The sequence below is a fragment of the Octodon degus genome, unplaced genomic scaffold (assembly GCF_000260255.1).
Source record: "Octodon degus isolate 3935 unplaced genomic scaffold, OctDeg1.0 scaffold00051, whole genome shotgun sequence".
NCBI lineage: Eukaryota > Metazoa > Chordata > Mammalia > Rodentia > Octodontidae > Octodon > Octodon degus.
In genome coordinates this window covers 11,437,690-11,454,116 of record NW_004524627.1, presented here as the reverse complement: position 1 = coordinate 11,454,116, position 16,427 = coordinate 11,437,690, and the positions used below count along the sequence as shown (strand labels likewise).

General features: G+C 37.9%; 1 protein-coding gene across 3 annotated transcripts in view; it reads left to right on the top strand.

The window, feature by feature from the left end:
* Nucleotides 1-14,996, top strand: part of Rcbtb1 (RCC1 and BTB domain containing protein 1) — a 61,338-nt gene extending 46,342 nt beyond the window's left edge. For all 3 annotated transcript variants that reach the window (XM_023717264.1, XM_004633096.2, XM_023717265.1), the window contains one exon: nt 12,845-14,996. In XM_023717264.1, coding sequence (XP_023573032.1) covers nt 12,845-12,985 — 141 coding nt within the window. In that variant the 3' untranslated portion in view covers nt 12,986-14,996. The remainder of the gene's footprint in view (nt 1-12,844) is intronic.
* The last annotated feature ends 1,431 nt before the right edge of the window (nt 14,997-16,427 follow it).

The window sequence follows — 16,427 nt, the reverse complement described above, 5'->3', positions numbered from 1 at the left end:
TAGTGACTCATTTGAGCTCTTTCAAGGTGATTGATAGCTATTTAAAATATCAATCCTTGATGCCCATCCCTGGGGAATATGTAGCTGTGTGTTTCCTCTTTTGTTTTGGTCTTGAGGTATGGCCCACATGGGATTGTCTATCTTTTCCAAGTTGCAAAGTCACCTTGTCTTCCATCTTGTCTCCTTGAGGGCCTGGCCCTGTCTGACTGCCTATAATAGTTCTAATTCAGCTGCCTACAACATTCACCCCTCTGAAGATGTAACCTGAACTGCTATGAGGGAACCATGAGCAATGACTGCTCTGGCTTCTTCAGGCTGAAAGGGGTCATAGTTGTGAACCAACAGTCAGAGCTACTCTCCAGAGATTCTAACTAAAAGCCCTCAGCAGACATCAGGCATTTTTATCTTGAGTAGGCAGAATAGCTTTAAGTCTGAAAGAGACAAAGCCAAAGAAACAAACATGCATGAGTCAAATGATCACAACAGGATAATTTTTTTATTATTAATTTTATTGAGAAACAGCAATGAGACAGTTTCAAAACCTTAATAGGACAGTTTCAATAATCAATACATTGCATATTGTTATCTTCTTAGTGGTTATTCATAGTACAAGATGCAGACATGATATCCTGTCCAAATATTATCAGTACAAATCTTCTCATTGAATTAAGAGAAAGTTGTATATCTATCCTGTTTTGTATATATAGATACAAAATGGTCCTTCCTTTGTATCCCCTTTTTTTGGTTTAGTTTTGTTAGAGATGGGTATTCCACTGCCGTTAAAATATTGTAGGTGCATGAATTTAGCAAAATAATCCAATATAGTCCAGTGGTCCATAAAAGTAGTGGGTTATGCATAGGACTGGCAGTGTCAGAAGTTGTTGACTTGAACCTTTCACAGCTCAGCATATTAATATCACTTTACTTTTTATACCTCATTTTTATATTTCTTTGCTGGATTGTTAAAACCAAGATAAAGCAAGACCTATATAAGAAGAAATGTATCTTTTGTATCTGCTAAGGTCAGTCAAGTCCCCTCAGGATTTATCCTGTTGCTCTGTACCGCAGTTTGTAGATCCTTTGTCAGTGTCAGCCATGTGGATGAGTCACGGCCATTGCTTGACCAATTTGCTCTCTGTGAAAGCCTGAGAAAATGTTTTCTGTCCATGTGACTCTCCTTAGGCACACTCTACATCATCGATCACAGCTCCGTGGCCCCATAATCTCCTTGATAAGAAAATTTGGGACACAACTGAGTTACATGATGTTACAGTCTAGGTTCTCCTATGTCCTGAGTCTTCACTGACCTTGAAAGACTAGAGCCAGAATGTTGGCTGTCTTTCTAGCCCTTCTTTTTCTCTAATTTTTGATCTGCAAACTTAGGTTGTTAACCCTCCAGAAGAGAAACTTACTGTTACCCTACAACATATGCAATTAAGTTTAACCTCACTATCTGTCTGAATATCAAACATCTTAGACATAACATGAAACAGGTATTTTCCATCTAGTATTGATATGTTAAACTTTAAGGCTTAACAGAATATGAAGGAAAAAATTTAAAAAATAAAAGATATTTTAAAAATATGAATAAACAATTTTACACAGAAATTTAGAAATCTAACCATATATAGCATTATAGCAGGACAGTCACAACAGGATAATTATGAACATAGTCAAAGATTTGTATCAAGTAGATAGAAATGACTTCCCATAAAAATGAGAAAAGATAGGGTCCAGGGGTCTTCAGCATCTCATATACCATTGATTTGATATGTTTTGAACAGCTATTGAGACATTAGCAGAAGGATCTGGAAGATAATAACCTTTATTAAGTTTGTAATTATAAAAGGACTAGTCAGAACATTTTGTAGGTCCATTAGCAGAGATCTCTTAAATGGGGGTTTAATCTCTTTTTTTATATTTTATAGCCATTGGGTATTATCTGAAATAAACTGGCCTACTCTTATGTCTCACCAACTCTACCGTTACTGAGGGTACATGAATTGTCAGACCTAGGGAAAACACAGAGTACTCTCTAGTTTGCAAGTGGGGCCGCCGGCTGGGTAACCACTGACATATCTGCATGAGCATCTATTAAAAGTTCAACAGGCTTTCTCCTTATATTGGCAGTTAACATGGGTTCCCTCAGGCTGCAGACCCATGACCACCTCAATCTGAAACTTCCTCTTACTCCATCATGAACACTTTCTTTTTTCTTTCTCTAGCAGCTTTGGACATTTTTGCTTGAAATGTCCCTTCTTTCTGTCTGGATCCAGGGAAGCATAACTTTTTCCTGTTTACTGACTGGCCTTCTTTCCTGTAGATTGCTAATGTCATCATTCTCATTTCCATCTATCATTTCCTTCTGTATCCTTTCTACTATAAAACACCTCAACTTAGACCAATTCATTCCTGCAGACCCTTCTAACTTCTGCAGCTTGTGTCAGATATCTGGGGCCCACTGAACAAGGTTTAACTTTTTGGTTTTAAGGCCTCCTGCAGGCAGCCCTGTGTGAGGAATGTGAGGGCAACTTCTCCTATAGTGGATTTTCTGACATAAAATTAGACTGATAAAGGAAGCATCTTTGAGGGCAATCAGCCCTGCTCAAGGAGTGTGAAAATAGCATCCCTTTTAATGAGGCAGGAAACCCTGGAGAGGGCTCAGCTCACCTGGGCTTTATGAGATGGACAGTTAAGGCCTTAATATGTCTGTATAGACAAAATCTGGTAGATCCCAGTAAAAGAAATCTAAAGTGATCAAGCATATTCGCTATAGGTTTTACCTGCATGATTGCCTAGGTTTTGGTATCTTCCAAAGAACAATTTTTTTTTGAGAAATTAGAACATGTATAATCAAAGCATGAACATTCAAGCTAACAGGTAAATTTATAAACTTTTTAAAGGAATAGCAATTGTAACCCTACTTTCTTTTAGACCCCTTTATTCATGGAGTCTGACAGTTTCTGGTAAGCCCCTCTAGCTTTAGTTAAGAGAAGTCACACATGTATTTACTGTCAACATGGAAAACCTGAGTTACATCAGAAATCAACTAGATGAACTTACACATTTATCATGAAATACATAGCATTCAGTCAAATTAAATCAGTGTCTTATTTAGTGTTTTGGATATGGCCCCCATTATAAGCAGGGGCATTGCCAAGGGGTTTTCCCTTTAAATGCTGTGGCTCTGAGTTTTATGTCACAAATACAAGGCTTAGTTCTGTCTATAGGCTCAAAGCTATTGGACACTGCATAGCCAGTGTCTTTAGAACTTTTTTACGCTGATAGGATTTTATCTGTCCTTGGGGATCTGTTTTAACTAGTGAAATACCTTTGTGAGTCTTACATATGAACAATAATATATATTACATTTGTAAAACATCTCTCAGCATCATCTTGATTAGTATCTCAGTTATAGCTAAAGCAGTATATCTTTTAAAGTCTTTCTACTGAGGTACAATGACTGGAAGGAAGGTCAGACTTTGAGAAGGACAAAGATACCTGTGCCAATATCCAGCAATAGGCTGGGTTTTTTTCCTTTAGTTATGACTACTCAGGGCTCCTCTGTGGAGATGGCAGGTAGAAATAACAAGTCTGGCCAGAGGGAGGAGGCAGGCCCAGGGCCCTTCAGTCCTAATGGACCACCTGGGAAGCTGACTCTGAGCTCTATGGCCTCCGCCTCAGAGTGCAGTCTCACTCCTAGTGGCTGCCTTGGCAATTAGGGCATGGCTTGTGGGGCCTCTTAAAGCAGTCCCTCTTATGTTGGCTTGGCTTCTATAAACAGTAGCAGATGTACCTCATCAGCAGATGAACCTCATTGTCATTGAACATTTCTTGAAGCCCAGAGAATCAGATTTAGGGTCTGTTTTGAGGCTGCAACAAAGGCAGCCATTTTGATCTCTTTGCTTTCTTTCCCTGGTTTTCTCCCAGTTCTGATTATAGGTCATTAAGAAGCATTTTTTATTAACATATCAACTGAGTTTTCTGGAGCAAAAGCTATCTTTTGTAGCTCTTTTCCAATATCTGGAGCTGACTGAGTACTGAACTTACCTATAATCGTAATCTGTCCCTCTATTGAATTGGGATCTAGGGAATTGTGCTTTACCAGTGCTTCTATTAAACATTCTAAGAAATCAGAGGGGTGTTCGTTTTTCTCCTGGTAAATAACTAAAATTTAAAATAACTAGAAGGCTTGGTTTTAGTTCTTAGACTTAAGAATACACACTTAAAAGAAAAATGTCTTTTCCAGTCTCCTGCCTGGATGGCTATTAGGTCAGCAGGGGTCTGATGGCTTGGGCTCCAGTGGTAACGTGTAGTTCCCCTGGTTGTTTATCTCTTGGCTACTTGAAATTAACAATATCATACTTATCTCAAAATGTAATAGCAGCTTGTAATGCTGCCTTTCATTAGAAATCAAAACTTGATTTAAGATTAACATTATATCTTTCTAATCTAGTTTATAAGTCTGAGTAAGTCCTCTAAAGACATCAGGGTCATCGGAAGATCTTCTAAGATCTGACTCTATCTGTTTTAGGTCACAGAGAAAAAGACACATGAACTCTGGAAGTTCTAAATTGCCTATTCTTTAAAGGGTATTATCCTTGAAAAGCTTGCATAAACTCAGCTAAGGATGGGTGTAGCCTTGAGAAGCCTGTATTACAGCTATTTTAGAAGCCCACCCTTTAGAAAGGCAAATAGGGGAAACCTTACTTTCAGTAATGGTGGGAGAGGCTGTGCTTAACGCTGTGTTGTCCTTAGGCTCCAAGCTAGTGAATGCCTTCGGCACCTGAACTGCCTGGTTCTCCTGTAGCTCATGTCTGCATTTCAAAACTAGATAACAATGACTTTCTTAATGCAAACAAAATCTGACCATTTTGCTTTAACAGTATTTGTTCTAGTTGTAAAATAGTGTTATAATTGATACTTCCTCTGCATTCTATTTTGGCTGTAGGGGGCATATAGGCCACACACATGTGCAGAAAAATATTAAACAGCTCTTTTTCAGCGTGTATGAATCAAACATAATGATGCATTCTAAAGGAGTAAGAGACTTTGACTGAAATTCCCATCTGAAATGCAAAAAGAGAGTTTTGGATGTTTCCACCTTACCTCTGATTGATTCCCCCTCAAGGTGTCCCATGAGTAGACCACTCCAGAGCAGGTGGATGCTCTTGGAGAGAGGAGAGACAAAATCCAACTAGCCTGTCCACTCTTGAACTGGTGTACCCTTTTGTCTCCCGAGAATCTCACTAACCGTGCGAACTGTGCACTTTATTGAATATTTGTAAATATGTTACAATAGTCTAGTGACAGTAATTGAATATTTTTAAATATGTTACAATTAGTCTAGCAACAGTAATGTCTATATGAGGAAGCATAACTCTTCCACAAAAGGTGAGTTGGAAGCAGAGCACATTCCCTACTGTACTGTAAAACAGATCAACTTTGGAAATAGACAAAAGAGACAATTGACTGGAAGAACTTTGCCCTGAGCTCTAGGGCAAAGAAATCTCCAAGACACTTAACGTTCTTCTATCTAGTCACCAGGGCAGCCTTTCCTAAAAGGACTAGGCTATATTAAATCTTTGGAGCTCACAGGTAAAACTTACATTTATCATCTAGCAATCACATTTTACATATTGGCAAAAAACCCCCAAAAAACACATTACTTTAAGGCTGACAAAAATCATTCTTACTCTCAGTTAATGTGTAAGGCACAGATGTAAATCACCCCTGATAGCCACTGTAGGATGTAAACTATTGTAAGCTGCCCCAGCCTAATTTCTGAAGGAGTGTCTCATTAAGTTGTTCTACCAAAAAACTCAGGTAGAATTCCTAGTTTACTAGCAGAAAGTGAGAAAAAAGTACAGTAGATAAATGGAGATCCTTTAGTCATCAGGAGCCAGTTTCCACCAAGGAACCTTTGGGTATGGCCATGACCCCTCAGGTGTTCTCAGTTTTTGTTGGCCCACACAACCAGAGCTCAGTCTCCAGAAAGGAATCCAGCCGTTTCTCTGGTCAGCATTCCATAAGCCATTGACTTCAACGGGGATTCACCAAAGAACAGCTGGGGAAACCTGTCCTCTGCTTCAAAGAGTGGCAGCTGCTCTAACAGAACTTATTAGCTGGCAGGTAACCACTATTTGTCCAAGTTCTATAAGGGATAGTTAAAAGCCTGAACAAGATCACTTAGCATTTTACAGTAAAGATTTTAAAATCTACAACCTATCCCTTACACACCTAAATGATACCTAGACCTAGGAGAAAAGGTTGGAAATCCTCTCTCACACTAAACAAGTTTTGGTCCCGTAAGTGTGCTGCTTTTGGAGATAGCTCCTTCTGGTGTCACCCAGAAGTTGGTTCTCTCCACTGTGTCTCAGGTTTAGCCTCCTGAAGGAGACCTTCCCAAAACACTAAGCTGGGACGTGGCTTTTATACGTGCCCTCCTGGATGGGCATAGATCCTGTTTGTCTCATCTGACCCAGAGATGGGTGTATGTGTCCTTTTTAAAAGTGACTTCCCTGTCATCGATGTTAACAAGCACTCATTTTCTAAGGGCTTCACTTAGTTGGAACAGTGTACGTTGTTCTCCTAATTTTACATGCCTCTAAAAAGGAAAGTACAAAGAGGTAGGAAAGTTAGGGGTAAGGTCAAAGAAAGGAAACTGAAACAGCAGGCCTGACATTTCTTCTAGCATGTGGAAGGGGATTAGAGCCAGTCTGTCCCAGTGAAACCTGTCCTCCTCAAGTCTTTAAGAACGGTTGCCGACCTACTGTCATTTGTTGGCAGAAGGAGTCCCATGTTTCATGTATAGGCATGTAGATTTTCTAAGTCTGAGCTGTATTTAAAAGTCCCTTTTTATGGAAGTTTACATAAAATCCACTAGGAGGCTTACTAACATTCTTTCTAGTGCTATTGTCTAAAGTCAAGCAAAGAATATAAGTACATTTAGTAACTACTTCAAATGCAACATATACAAGTACATAACGGTCATAAAATGTCTCATTAAAAGGAAATAGCATAACCTTATAATATTTCCATGTTTTAACTTAGATTAACCAACATTTTGACCAGCATTTTAACAAAACTATATAAGAGACAAAGCATAGGCAATTTTAAGCAATTTTGATAGAATTATACAAAACTGTATGAGGCAAAGCATGAACAATTATGAGCAATAGGCCAAGACATATCAACATTTGAAGCATAAATTTTGTTCCCTAAATGAGTCTCAATCCAGAATCTATGAAAGAAAAGCAAATTCATACCTCTGTCCAGTGATCTCAGTGAAACCTCCAAATGACACAGGAAACCTCCAAATGACACAGGAAAAATGATCTCCCAACCTAAAAGGTACCTGAACAAGTTCATGTTCTCTAAAACCAAAGAATTAATATTAGAAACAAATGGAGGTTATGAGCAGAATATATTTATTATGGGGAAAGAAAGCTCTGTCTGAGGCCAGGGAGATGGCTCAGTAGAATAAATGCTTCCCTGGCAAGCGCAAGGGCCTGAGTTCAATCTCTGGTTCCACCAAAAAAACAAAAAAAGAAAGCTACTGTCCGAGAGAAGGACAGGAGAGGGCCCTGAGTGAGTGGTCCCCAGGAAGCTGTCTCTTCTAGGGAATTTTATAGAAGAAAGCCATGTGATGGAGAAGACATGGGAGCTTGCTTAGGTGGGCATGAGGCAGGACAAAACTATGGTCAGCCAATGAGAGCACCATTACTCAGGTAAAATTAATTATATGCAGTACAAAATGGGGAAGCGAGTTATATAGCAAGCAGGCATGAGTACAGGTCGGGACAGGGTCTCTTCCTGTTGGGTGTTGGGCTAGTGACACATTTGGGCTGTTTCAAGGTGATTGATAGCTATTTAGAATATCAGTCCCGGATGTGGTCCCTGGGGAAGTATGTAGCTGTGTTTCTTCTTTTGTCTTGGTCTTGAGGTGTGGCCCACATGAGAGTGTCAGTCTCTTCCAAGTCTCAAAGTCACCTTGTTTTCCATCGTGTCTCTTTGATGGCCTGGCGCTGCCTGACTATAATATTTCCATCTAATTCAGCTGCCTATAGCATTAGTGTCATAGCCATTGCTCAAAAGTATGTGCTGAATTGGCTGGAATGTAGATCAATTGTAGAGCACTGTGCTACTATGTATGAGGCCATTGGGTTCAATACTTAGTAGTAAACAAAAAAAGAAAGAAAAAAATGTGCTATATATATATATATATATATATATATATATATAAATACTATATATATATATATAGAATTAAGTGAGTGGATTTGTAACACCACAAAAGGGCATTATTAAAAAGAATATTTAAAACCTAAAATCCTCTAATAGTACACATTCAATACTATACAATGTAGAATAAGATAGGTAATGGAAAGGTGAAAGCAAAAGCATTGTTTCTTTTTATGGTTTAATTGTGAGGCTCTGATATGAGCCATATAAATGATTAATATACTCTTATGTTTTACTTCCTTAATACTATAGAATACAGTAAGTAAATGGTATTTGAAGTATAAAAGTGAAACTCACTTGTATGTATTAGTTAATTGGAAGCTACACTGTATTAATTCACATTGCAAATTAACTGCAAAAACTAAAATCTCAGCAATATGGGAATCCTAGATGACTTTGCATTATGTGTGGGTCAAATACGAGGAAGATGGAGACTACCTGCTTCTCTTTTCTGTGAAGTTATTGTGGTATTTCCGTGTCCCTTTTTGACATAATTTTAAATCAGATATTCAAAGAAAATTATAGACTCAATAATTACACAGATTTTTTTTAAAAAGTTCTTGTAGGGGCCTTTGCTTTTTTATGAATGCATTGTTAAACTTTCTGTCATTTTATAAGAAAGACTTGAAGGAGTGCTTAAATAGTTCTTCAGTGAAGACCTGAGTAATATTGACGTCCAAGGAGAAAATGAGAATATAACTTTGTTTCAGGATATTTAAGTAGCACAGTGTAAAACTTGTGAAATGCTTCTATGTATGCTCATCCTTTTCAGTACATTTTTGTTTCCGCTATATTTGTTCATTCAGAGAACCTTTGATGAAAATCTTACTTGCTAAGAAACTTACATCCTAATTATTTTGCTTCCGTTAGGAGCAATAAATGACAGTTCAGGAATCTATTATCTGTTTGTTTGTTTGAGCTGGTCTCACTGTGTAGTGGCAGGCTGGCTTTGAACTTACTTATGTAACATAGCCTGGCCTGGAACTCGAAGTGATCCTCCTGCCTCAACTTCCCAAACGCTGGGATTGCAGTCTTGCACCACCATGCCAGGCCAAAAATCTAATTTGAAAGTGTTTTTTTGATATGAATGTTGGAAAGCTGTGTATTAAACCTAGAGGTCAGCATTTTTTTTCTTCTTCCAGAGAGTCACATTAAAAATTTTACCTGCTGAGTAGGCCATGGAATCTTTGCTTAGTAAAAGCACCTTTATTTTTTTTTTCCCCATATAGTAGGACTTTTACATACATTCTGAAAAACAAAATGAAAACCTACATTTTGTACTTTATATGCTATAAAATATTTTGTAGTTCATATATGATAAAATGAACTATAAACTTAACGTTTTTTAAATTAACAACAGGTTTGTGTGGTTTTTGATCGCCTGTGGAATGTGTCTCAAGGGCAGTGCCACAGAGTGTCCTGTCTCATGCTGGCCAGGTGGTCCTCCAAGAAGTGTTAGTGTTCAGTTGGGTTTTTGCTTTGGAATTTTAGGATTAGGTAAGGACTCTGAAGGCTGTATTGACATTTTAAAAAAGAGGATATTTAAGTCTTTCTTCTGTTTTGTTATTAAATAAAATCTATTGAATCTGTGAACATATATGTATAATGAGTGGAGTATTTTGTATGTTTAAAGATTTGGAAATGTATAAATTATTTCATTTTTGTTTATTTATTTTTTTGAAACAGAGTCTTACTGTGTAGTTCAGGCTGGACTTGAACTTGCAGCAATCCTCCTGCCTCAGCCTCTCAACTACTGGGATTACAAGCATGTGCCACCATGTCCTGCTAAATTATTTCAGAATGGCAATTTTTATTGCACATTATAATAAGTCTGATGATTTGCTTGAGAACCACTTCATAAAAATTTCACCACAGAATGTCATATAGTTTCCAGTAACAAGACTATTCCATGGACCTTAAGGAGACTTATTTTGACATTTTTTCATTTTCTGACATTGTTTCATTTACTTTTATTCTGTTGTGAATCTTTTTTTGATCTAGTGGTCCAATGTTTCCTTCTTGAAATTGTTTAATAGTTAAACCCTAGCAATCCTGTTACAGCTGGCCTTAGTAGGGTGTGAGTTGGCATTGTCTAGTCTAAGTAATTGAAGATCAGATTGATCATTTGCAGAAATGTAGTGAACAGGTTATATATGTTGTTTAAAAGAGTGGCCTCATTAGAAGACCATTTGCCTAATTTACCCATCAAAGGCAAACTCAGGGCAATAGCTGGTAAGTGAGGCTGATGGATTCCGCCACTGTCTGTTTGAGAAAATGAACTTGAAACTCAATTACTTGTCTCTGAATGCTTTCAGTGGTTTCTTTTTTACATAGATCTGCAGTAATCAAAGTTCAATTAGTTAATCAAGTAAACCAGAGATAGCTTATTGTAAGTATTCTGTAGTGTTTGAAACCATTCAAATACTGAATACCGAGATATACTTTATCACCAGTTCAAATTAATTGAAGGGGAAGAGAAGGTGGTTTGATAGAACTATTTTCATGGGTGTATAAAGTGAATTATAATTAAAGCACCATTTGTGTACCTATACTATATAAAGAGTGGATCAGTATTTAGCTTATAGTAATTTCTGTATACAATCAGTAAGATGAATAAACTCATGTTTTCTTATACATTAAAATATCTTGAATTCTAGATTAACAAACAGAAGTGATAAGGTTTTATGATGTGAACATTTAGTGTACTTTTTTCCTATGAATTTGAAGTTATGTAATTAAAGTGTAGTATTTAAAGATTTTTATTTGACAATTTGAAGAACTTTCTGTGCTCATGTCTGATTACTTCTGAAATTACATGTAAATAAATTTGCTTACTAGTTTTGATTACTAGAAATGATTAAAAAGTGATTTTTATGTCCCTGTGGAAAATAATTTAGTCCTAAGAGCTATGTGTTACAAAGGTGTAGTGCTTTTTCTTGAATGATCATCTGAGTGGGAGTGTTTTATAGTTTTACATTTAGTTTACTATAATCCATAAAACATTAAGTTCAACATTATTGCACTAGGAGTCTGAATAAGAAACATGGACCCAGACATTGTGCTGGATTTTATTAATTTAATTTAATTTTATGTATTTGGTACAGGGTCTACAGGGTGTTCAGGGTCTCTAGTGATCCTCCTGTTTTCAGCCTCCCAAGTGCTGGGATTATACACACGGGCCACCACGCCCAGTCTTAATCATCGTCTCAGAGAGCCCAGGGGGTGGGGCCAGCACAGCAAGCCTGGGATCAAACCCTGGCCGCTGCACCCTGCCTAAGCAGGTGCTTTTGTTCACTGAGCTATCTGGCCGGCCCTGTGTGCTGAATTTTAAATGCACTTTGAATTACTCAGAATACAAAACTCTGACAGTTGGCCCTTTTACATCTCTTAAATAGTTCCATGCATGTGAAACTTCCCTGAGTTTAGTCTTGGACATCTTTCAGACAAGAGATAAGATCCTTTGAATAAGGAAATAACTGTGCTGAGAGAGCAGGAAAGTTATCTACGTGTTTGTGTGGGTCCTTCTCTGCTCTAAAATTCTCATCTCATGGTGGGTGGAAACATGAGTTCAGGACCTGCTGACCTCATGTGGTAAGAGTCAATAATTATTAACATTTGGTGTATAACTTAACCAACTGGGCAGGTTATAAAAATTAACCCATATGTAGTGAGAGCTTTTAATGTGATTTGATTTTATATATCCAGTCTCTGCACCGTATATGTTCTAAGTGCCTCCTAAATAAATATATTTGAAGTAACGAGTAATATTAGGATAGATGTGTTAACATAGGTAGAAAATGATTTTTAAATTGTTCTGGTTTATCACTTGTGTATGTTACTTTCTGAATGATGGCAACTGGTTTATCATGTCTGATGGGAAAAGTCTAATCTGTGAAAATACTGTTCTCTCAGGTTAAGTATCTGGGAAGTTATTGATACAAGTATTTTTTTCAAAACGCAGGGGTTAGAGCAGTTGCCTAATATGCATGAGCCTTGGGTTCAGTCTGCAGTACCCCTCCCCCCCCATTAGGAAAGTACAGAAGTGAATTTGAAGTTTTGGAGATTTTCTTTCTAATCTGTAATTATGGATTGACCACAAATCTGCATCCTTTTATTTTTTCAAAGTCTCTTCTTTAACCCTCATCTTAATTCTTTACTCTGATTTCTTAAATGTAGCAAAAGCCATTGTGTCCATTAAAGTGTCCTTTAGCTTTGTACAACAGTGAGTATAACCGGACTATATAACCATGGTAGAATTCCCTCCCTGAGATATATGTGTTTTTGTCTTTTTTTGGTGGTACCAGGGATCAAACTCAGGACCTTGCCAGCACTTATTCCACTGAGCTGTCACCCTGGCCCCAAGATATATATGTGTGTGTGTATGTGTGTATTGGAAAAGTCACATTTGAACTTGGGGAACCAACCATTATTTTTACTGTGTTGTAATTAGTGTGCTTTTGTGGTCATCGCCAACTTTGAGGAATCTGGCCTCTCAACAGTTTTGGGGAAGGGTAAGAGAGTTGGGGTGAGATGCTTGAGAGAATTCAAAGTTAATTTTAAAAGGCCTCTTCTTGTTTTTATTTTTGTTGTGTGTGTCCAGGATTTAGAAGAATTCTGCTTTAAGTTTTGCATCAATCATTTGACAGAAGTTACACAGACTGCAGCATTTTGGCAAATGGATGGCCCTCTGCTAAAGGAGTTCATTGCTAAAGCCAGTAAATGTGGAGCCTTTAAGAACTGAAGCTGCTGGGGTGTGAGTGCGTGCTCTGGGCACTGGTGGGAACATGTCCAGCCTGTGCTGTGCAGACAGTGTGATTCTGCAGGTAAAACCTATCTGGTGGTTCAGACTCAGTCTCTGTAGGAATTCATGAAGGATATATGGCTTCTTCTGAGCCCCTTTTAAACAACTTATTTCCAGATACATATACTCTAAATGTAACCCCTCTTGACATCTGAGCTGGAACACTGAGAAGAGCATGCAAGTTTAGTTGCTTTGGTTTTGGGTGAGAAGCACTGTGGAATTTAGGTATAGGAAGTTCTGCAGCTGTCCTGGGTTATGTATCACAGCCGTTGGATGCCAGGATTGTTGAGTTTGTCAATTGTGAGGTGACTGCAGAGGCGCTACCATGAGTAATAGACGCTGACCCTGGCCTTGAAGTGCTCCATCAGTTGCCATCCTGAACCTTCCTGTGAGGGGGAAGTTAGAGCTGCTCAAGACTTTTGTTCCTGTGCTTTTGCTAATGACTTTTTAACTTCAAGAGATGTATCAAACTAATAAGCCTACTGAAATAAGTAATCATTTCTATACCAAGATTTCTCAAGATTTAAGTCATCAAGAATAGAAATTTAGAACTGTTCATGAAAAGTTGATAATGAAGGAAACTTTCGATACAGTCCAATATTTTGTAACTAGAATCTCCACCATTTATCCATTTTTTTCATTCAATTGAATTTTAGAAGTAAAATTTGTTACTCTACCTTTTCCCTTAGTTCATAAGGGAAAAGCAGTGACACATATAGTACACTCTTGCCTTTATGATGGATGCTGAATCATCAGGCCTGCTACACTGTGGCTTGAAGAAACAGTCCCTAAAAACACCTTTCTTTTACAACTTAAGTGGAATTTGCTTTATTTTTTTTTTTTATCTAGGCCAAACTCTAACACAAACTAACTTATTTAAAAAACTTTACCACCTACTTTTGGTTTCTTTTTTTTGTTAGGTGTACTCTGTAATGTTGAGAGAGCTGTAAAATCATGGTTTTCCCAAAAATGTCTTGTTTAAAAGATAGGTTTGTTTGGTCTGGTTATGAAATGTGACTTTGGAATTTAAGAGCGTTCACCTCTCTGATTGATCATGTGTCCACTGAGCTTGTTTCAAGAACAAAGCTTTGTCCTGCTGTCTGGTTCATGAACTCATTTCCATTTGTGTGTGCTCTCATAATGTATTCCATTTCCTGCTTAGAAGTGCCCCTTCTGGACTTGGAGCCTGAATGTTCTCAGATTCACATTAACAACAGGAAGCAGATACTCTGTAGTTACTGTTGCAGCAAACATTTATTGGGGGTGAGTAGGGAGTGAGGTCCCAAAGATAGGAATTTTTAACAGGCAGAATAACTGCAAACCTGAAGTCCCAACCCTGTACTCTCTCTCCTTGATCATATCATGAGCAATCGAAGCTCAGTGAACTACTAGATTAGAATTAGCTCTGCAGCATAATAGTTATTCTTACTGGATGGTGAATGCACATTAATTTGCTTATAGTAGGTAGTGTTTATTACAGTTCTGTAGCTTTATGACCTGAATAAAATGAAAATTTAAGTATGTTTACTATTGCTTACTTGAAAAAAGTCAAAAGCACAAATTAAAAATAGCAGATCCATATCCAGATAGTTCATTCACTGAAAAAAATAACTGAGTTCCTAATACAGGTGAAGAACCACTTCTCAGATTATTGAGTAATTTGTGTATGTATTAGTGAAGAAAACAAGTCCTTCAAAAAGTACTTTTTTAAAAAAAACATACACTGTCTTATTTTTCTACTTGGTTTCGTTGTTAATCCTAGCAAAAGACTAAAACTGTTCTTTACTTTTTTCGTCTGATGTAATATGGAAACCAAAGCACTCACATTTCTTAAAATAACCCTAAATGCACTCTTGAGCTTCTTACTGGAACAATGTTTGATACTCTTGTGTATAGGCTGTACTTATGCAATGTTTAAAATGACACTAATAAAGTAATCCTTTAAGGCAGGCATGTAGAGTTTGTTTTTCCCCTTTAGAACTCAGTAGTAAGCAGCCTCAAAAAGGAAATTGCGACATGGTACAACATGAAATAACTATGTTTTTGTTTTTTGTCTTTTTCAGACAGGGTTTCGCTATATAGTTCAGGTTGGCCTTGAGCTTGCTTTGTAGCCCAGGCTGGCCTTGTACTCACAGTGATCGTCGTGCTTCCACCTCTTGAGTGTTGGAATTATAGGCATGTGCCACCATGTCAAGTTTCAATTAATGTTCATATGGGAACATTTTGCTACAGGTGCCCAAGAGCTGGGTGTGGAGACCTATGCCTGCAATCCTAGCACTCAGGAGGCTGAGCAGGAGAATCACTGCAAGGTCAAGGCCAGTGTAAGATACACAGTGAGTTCAGGGCCAGCCTCCTGTACTATATGGGAGACCCTGTCTCAAAACAAATAACAAAAAAGTTGGTCTGAAAAAGACAAATGATGCAAAAGTGAAGATCAGAGATGGAAAGGTGACTGACTGTCAGGAGCTGGGAGAGGGGGAATGGGGATTTATTTAATGGGTACAGTTTCAGTTTTGTAGGATGAAGAGTTGTTTTGGATGGATATTGGCTTGACAATATACTATACATTTAAAAATTATAGAGATGATAGATTTTCTGTTAAATATATTTAATCACAATTTTTATTTATTTTTTAAATTTATTTTTAAAATTTTTTGTATTTAGTACAGGGCCTACAGGGTCTCACTACACACATCAGACTTGTAGTGATCCTGTTTTCAGCCTCCCAAGCACTGGGATTACAGGTGCGCACTACCACGCCCAGTCTACAATTTTTTTCTTTTAACTGGATTATGTGGTATGGGGCCCAATGTCACTGTGAGCATGTGAACTGCTGGATTCCCAAACTACACACACAGATACATACCTCACAAAAATCTTTGGGTTTAATTCCTATTAAAAGATAGCACAGGGGTTTGATCCCTAGCACCACATGCTATGCCGGCCTCACCCCCAGGTGCATTGAGCAGGCCATGGAGACTAGGAGTGGTGGCACACACCTGTAATCCCAGCACTGGGGAGACTGAAAATGGGAGGATCACTATGAGTCCAAGCTACACAGTGAGATTCTGTACCACATAATTCTTTTTTTTAAATGTATTTAGTACAGGGCCTCACTACACAGAACAGACTTGCAGTGATCCTCCCATTTTCAGACTCCCAAGCGCTGGGATCATAGACATGTGCCACCATGCCCAGTCTCAATCCTGTCTCAGTGCAACCCTGGTACGGCATGCCAGGGATCGAGCCCTGACCCTGTGTACCACATACATTTAAAAAAATTATACATGGAATAGATGGCCTCTACTTCAATCTCGTAAAAGCCATTTATGAAAACCCAACAGCTAACATAATCCTAAATGGGGAAAAACTGAAATCTTTT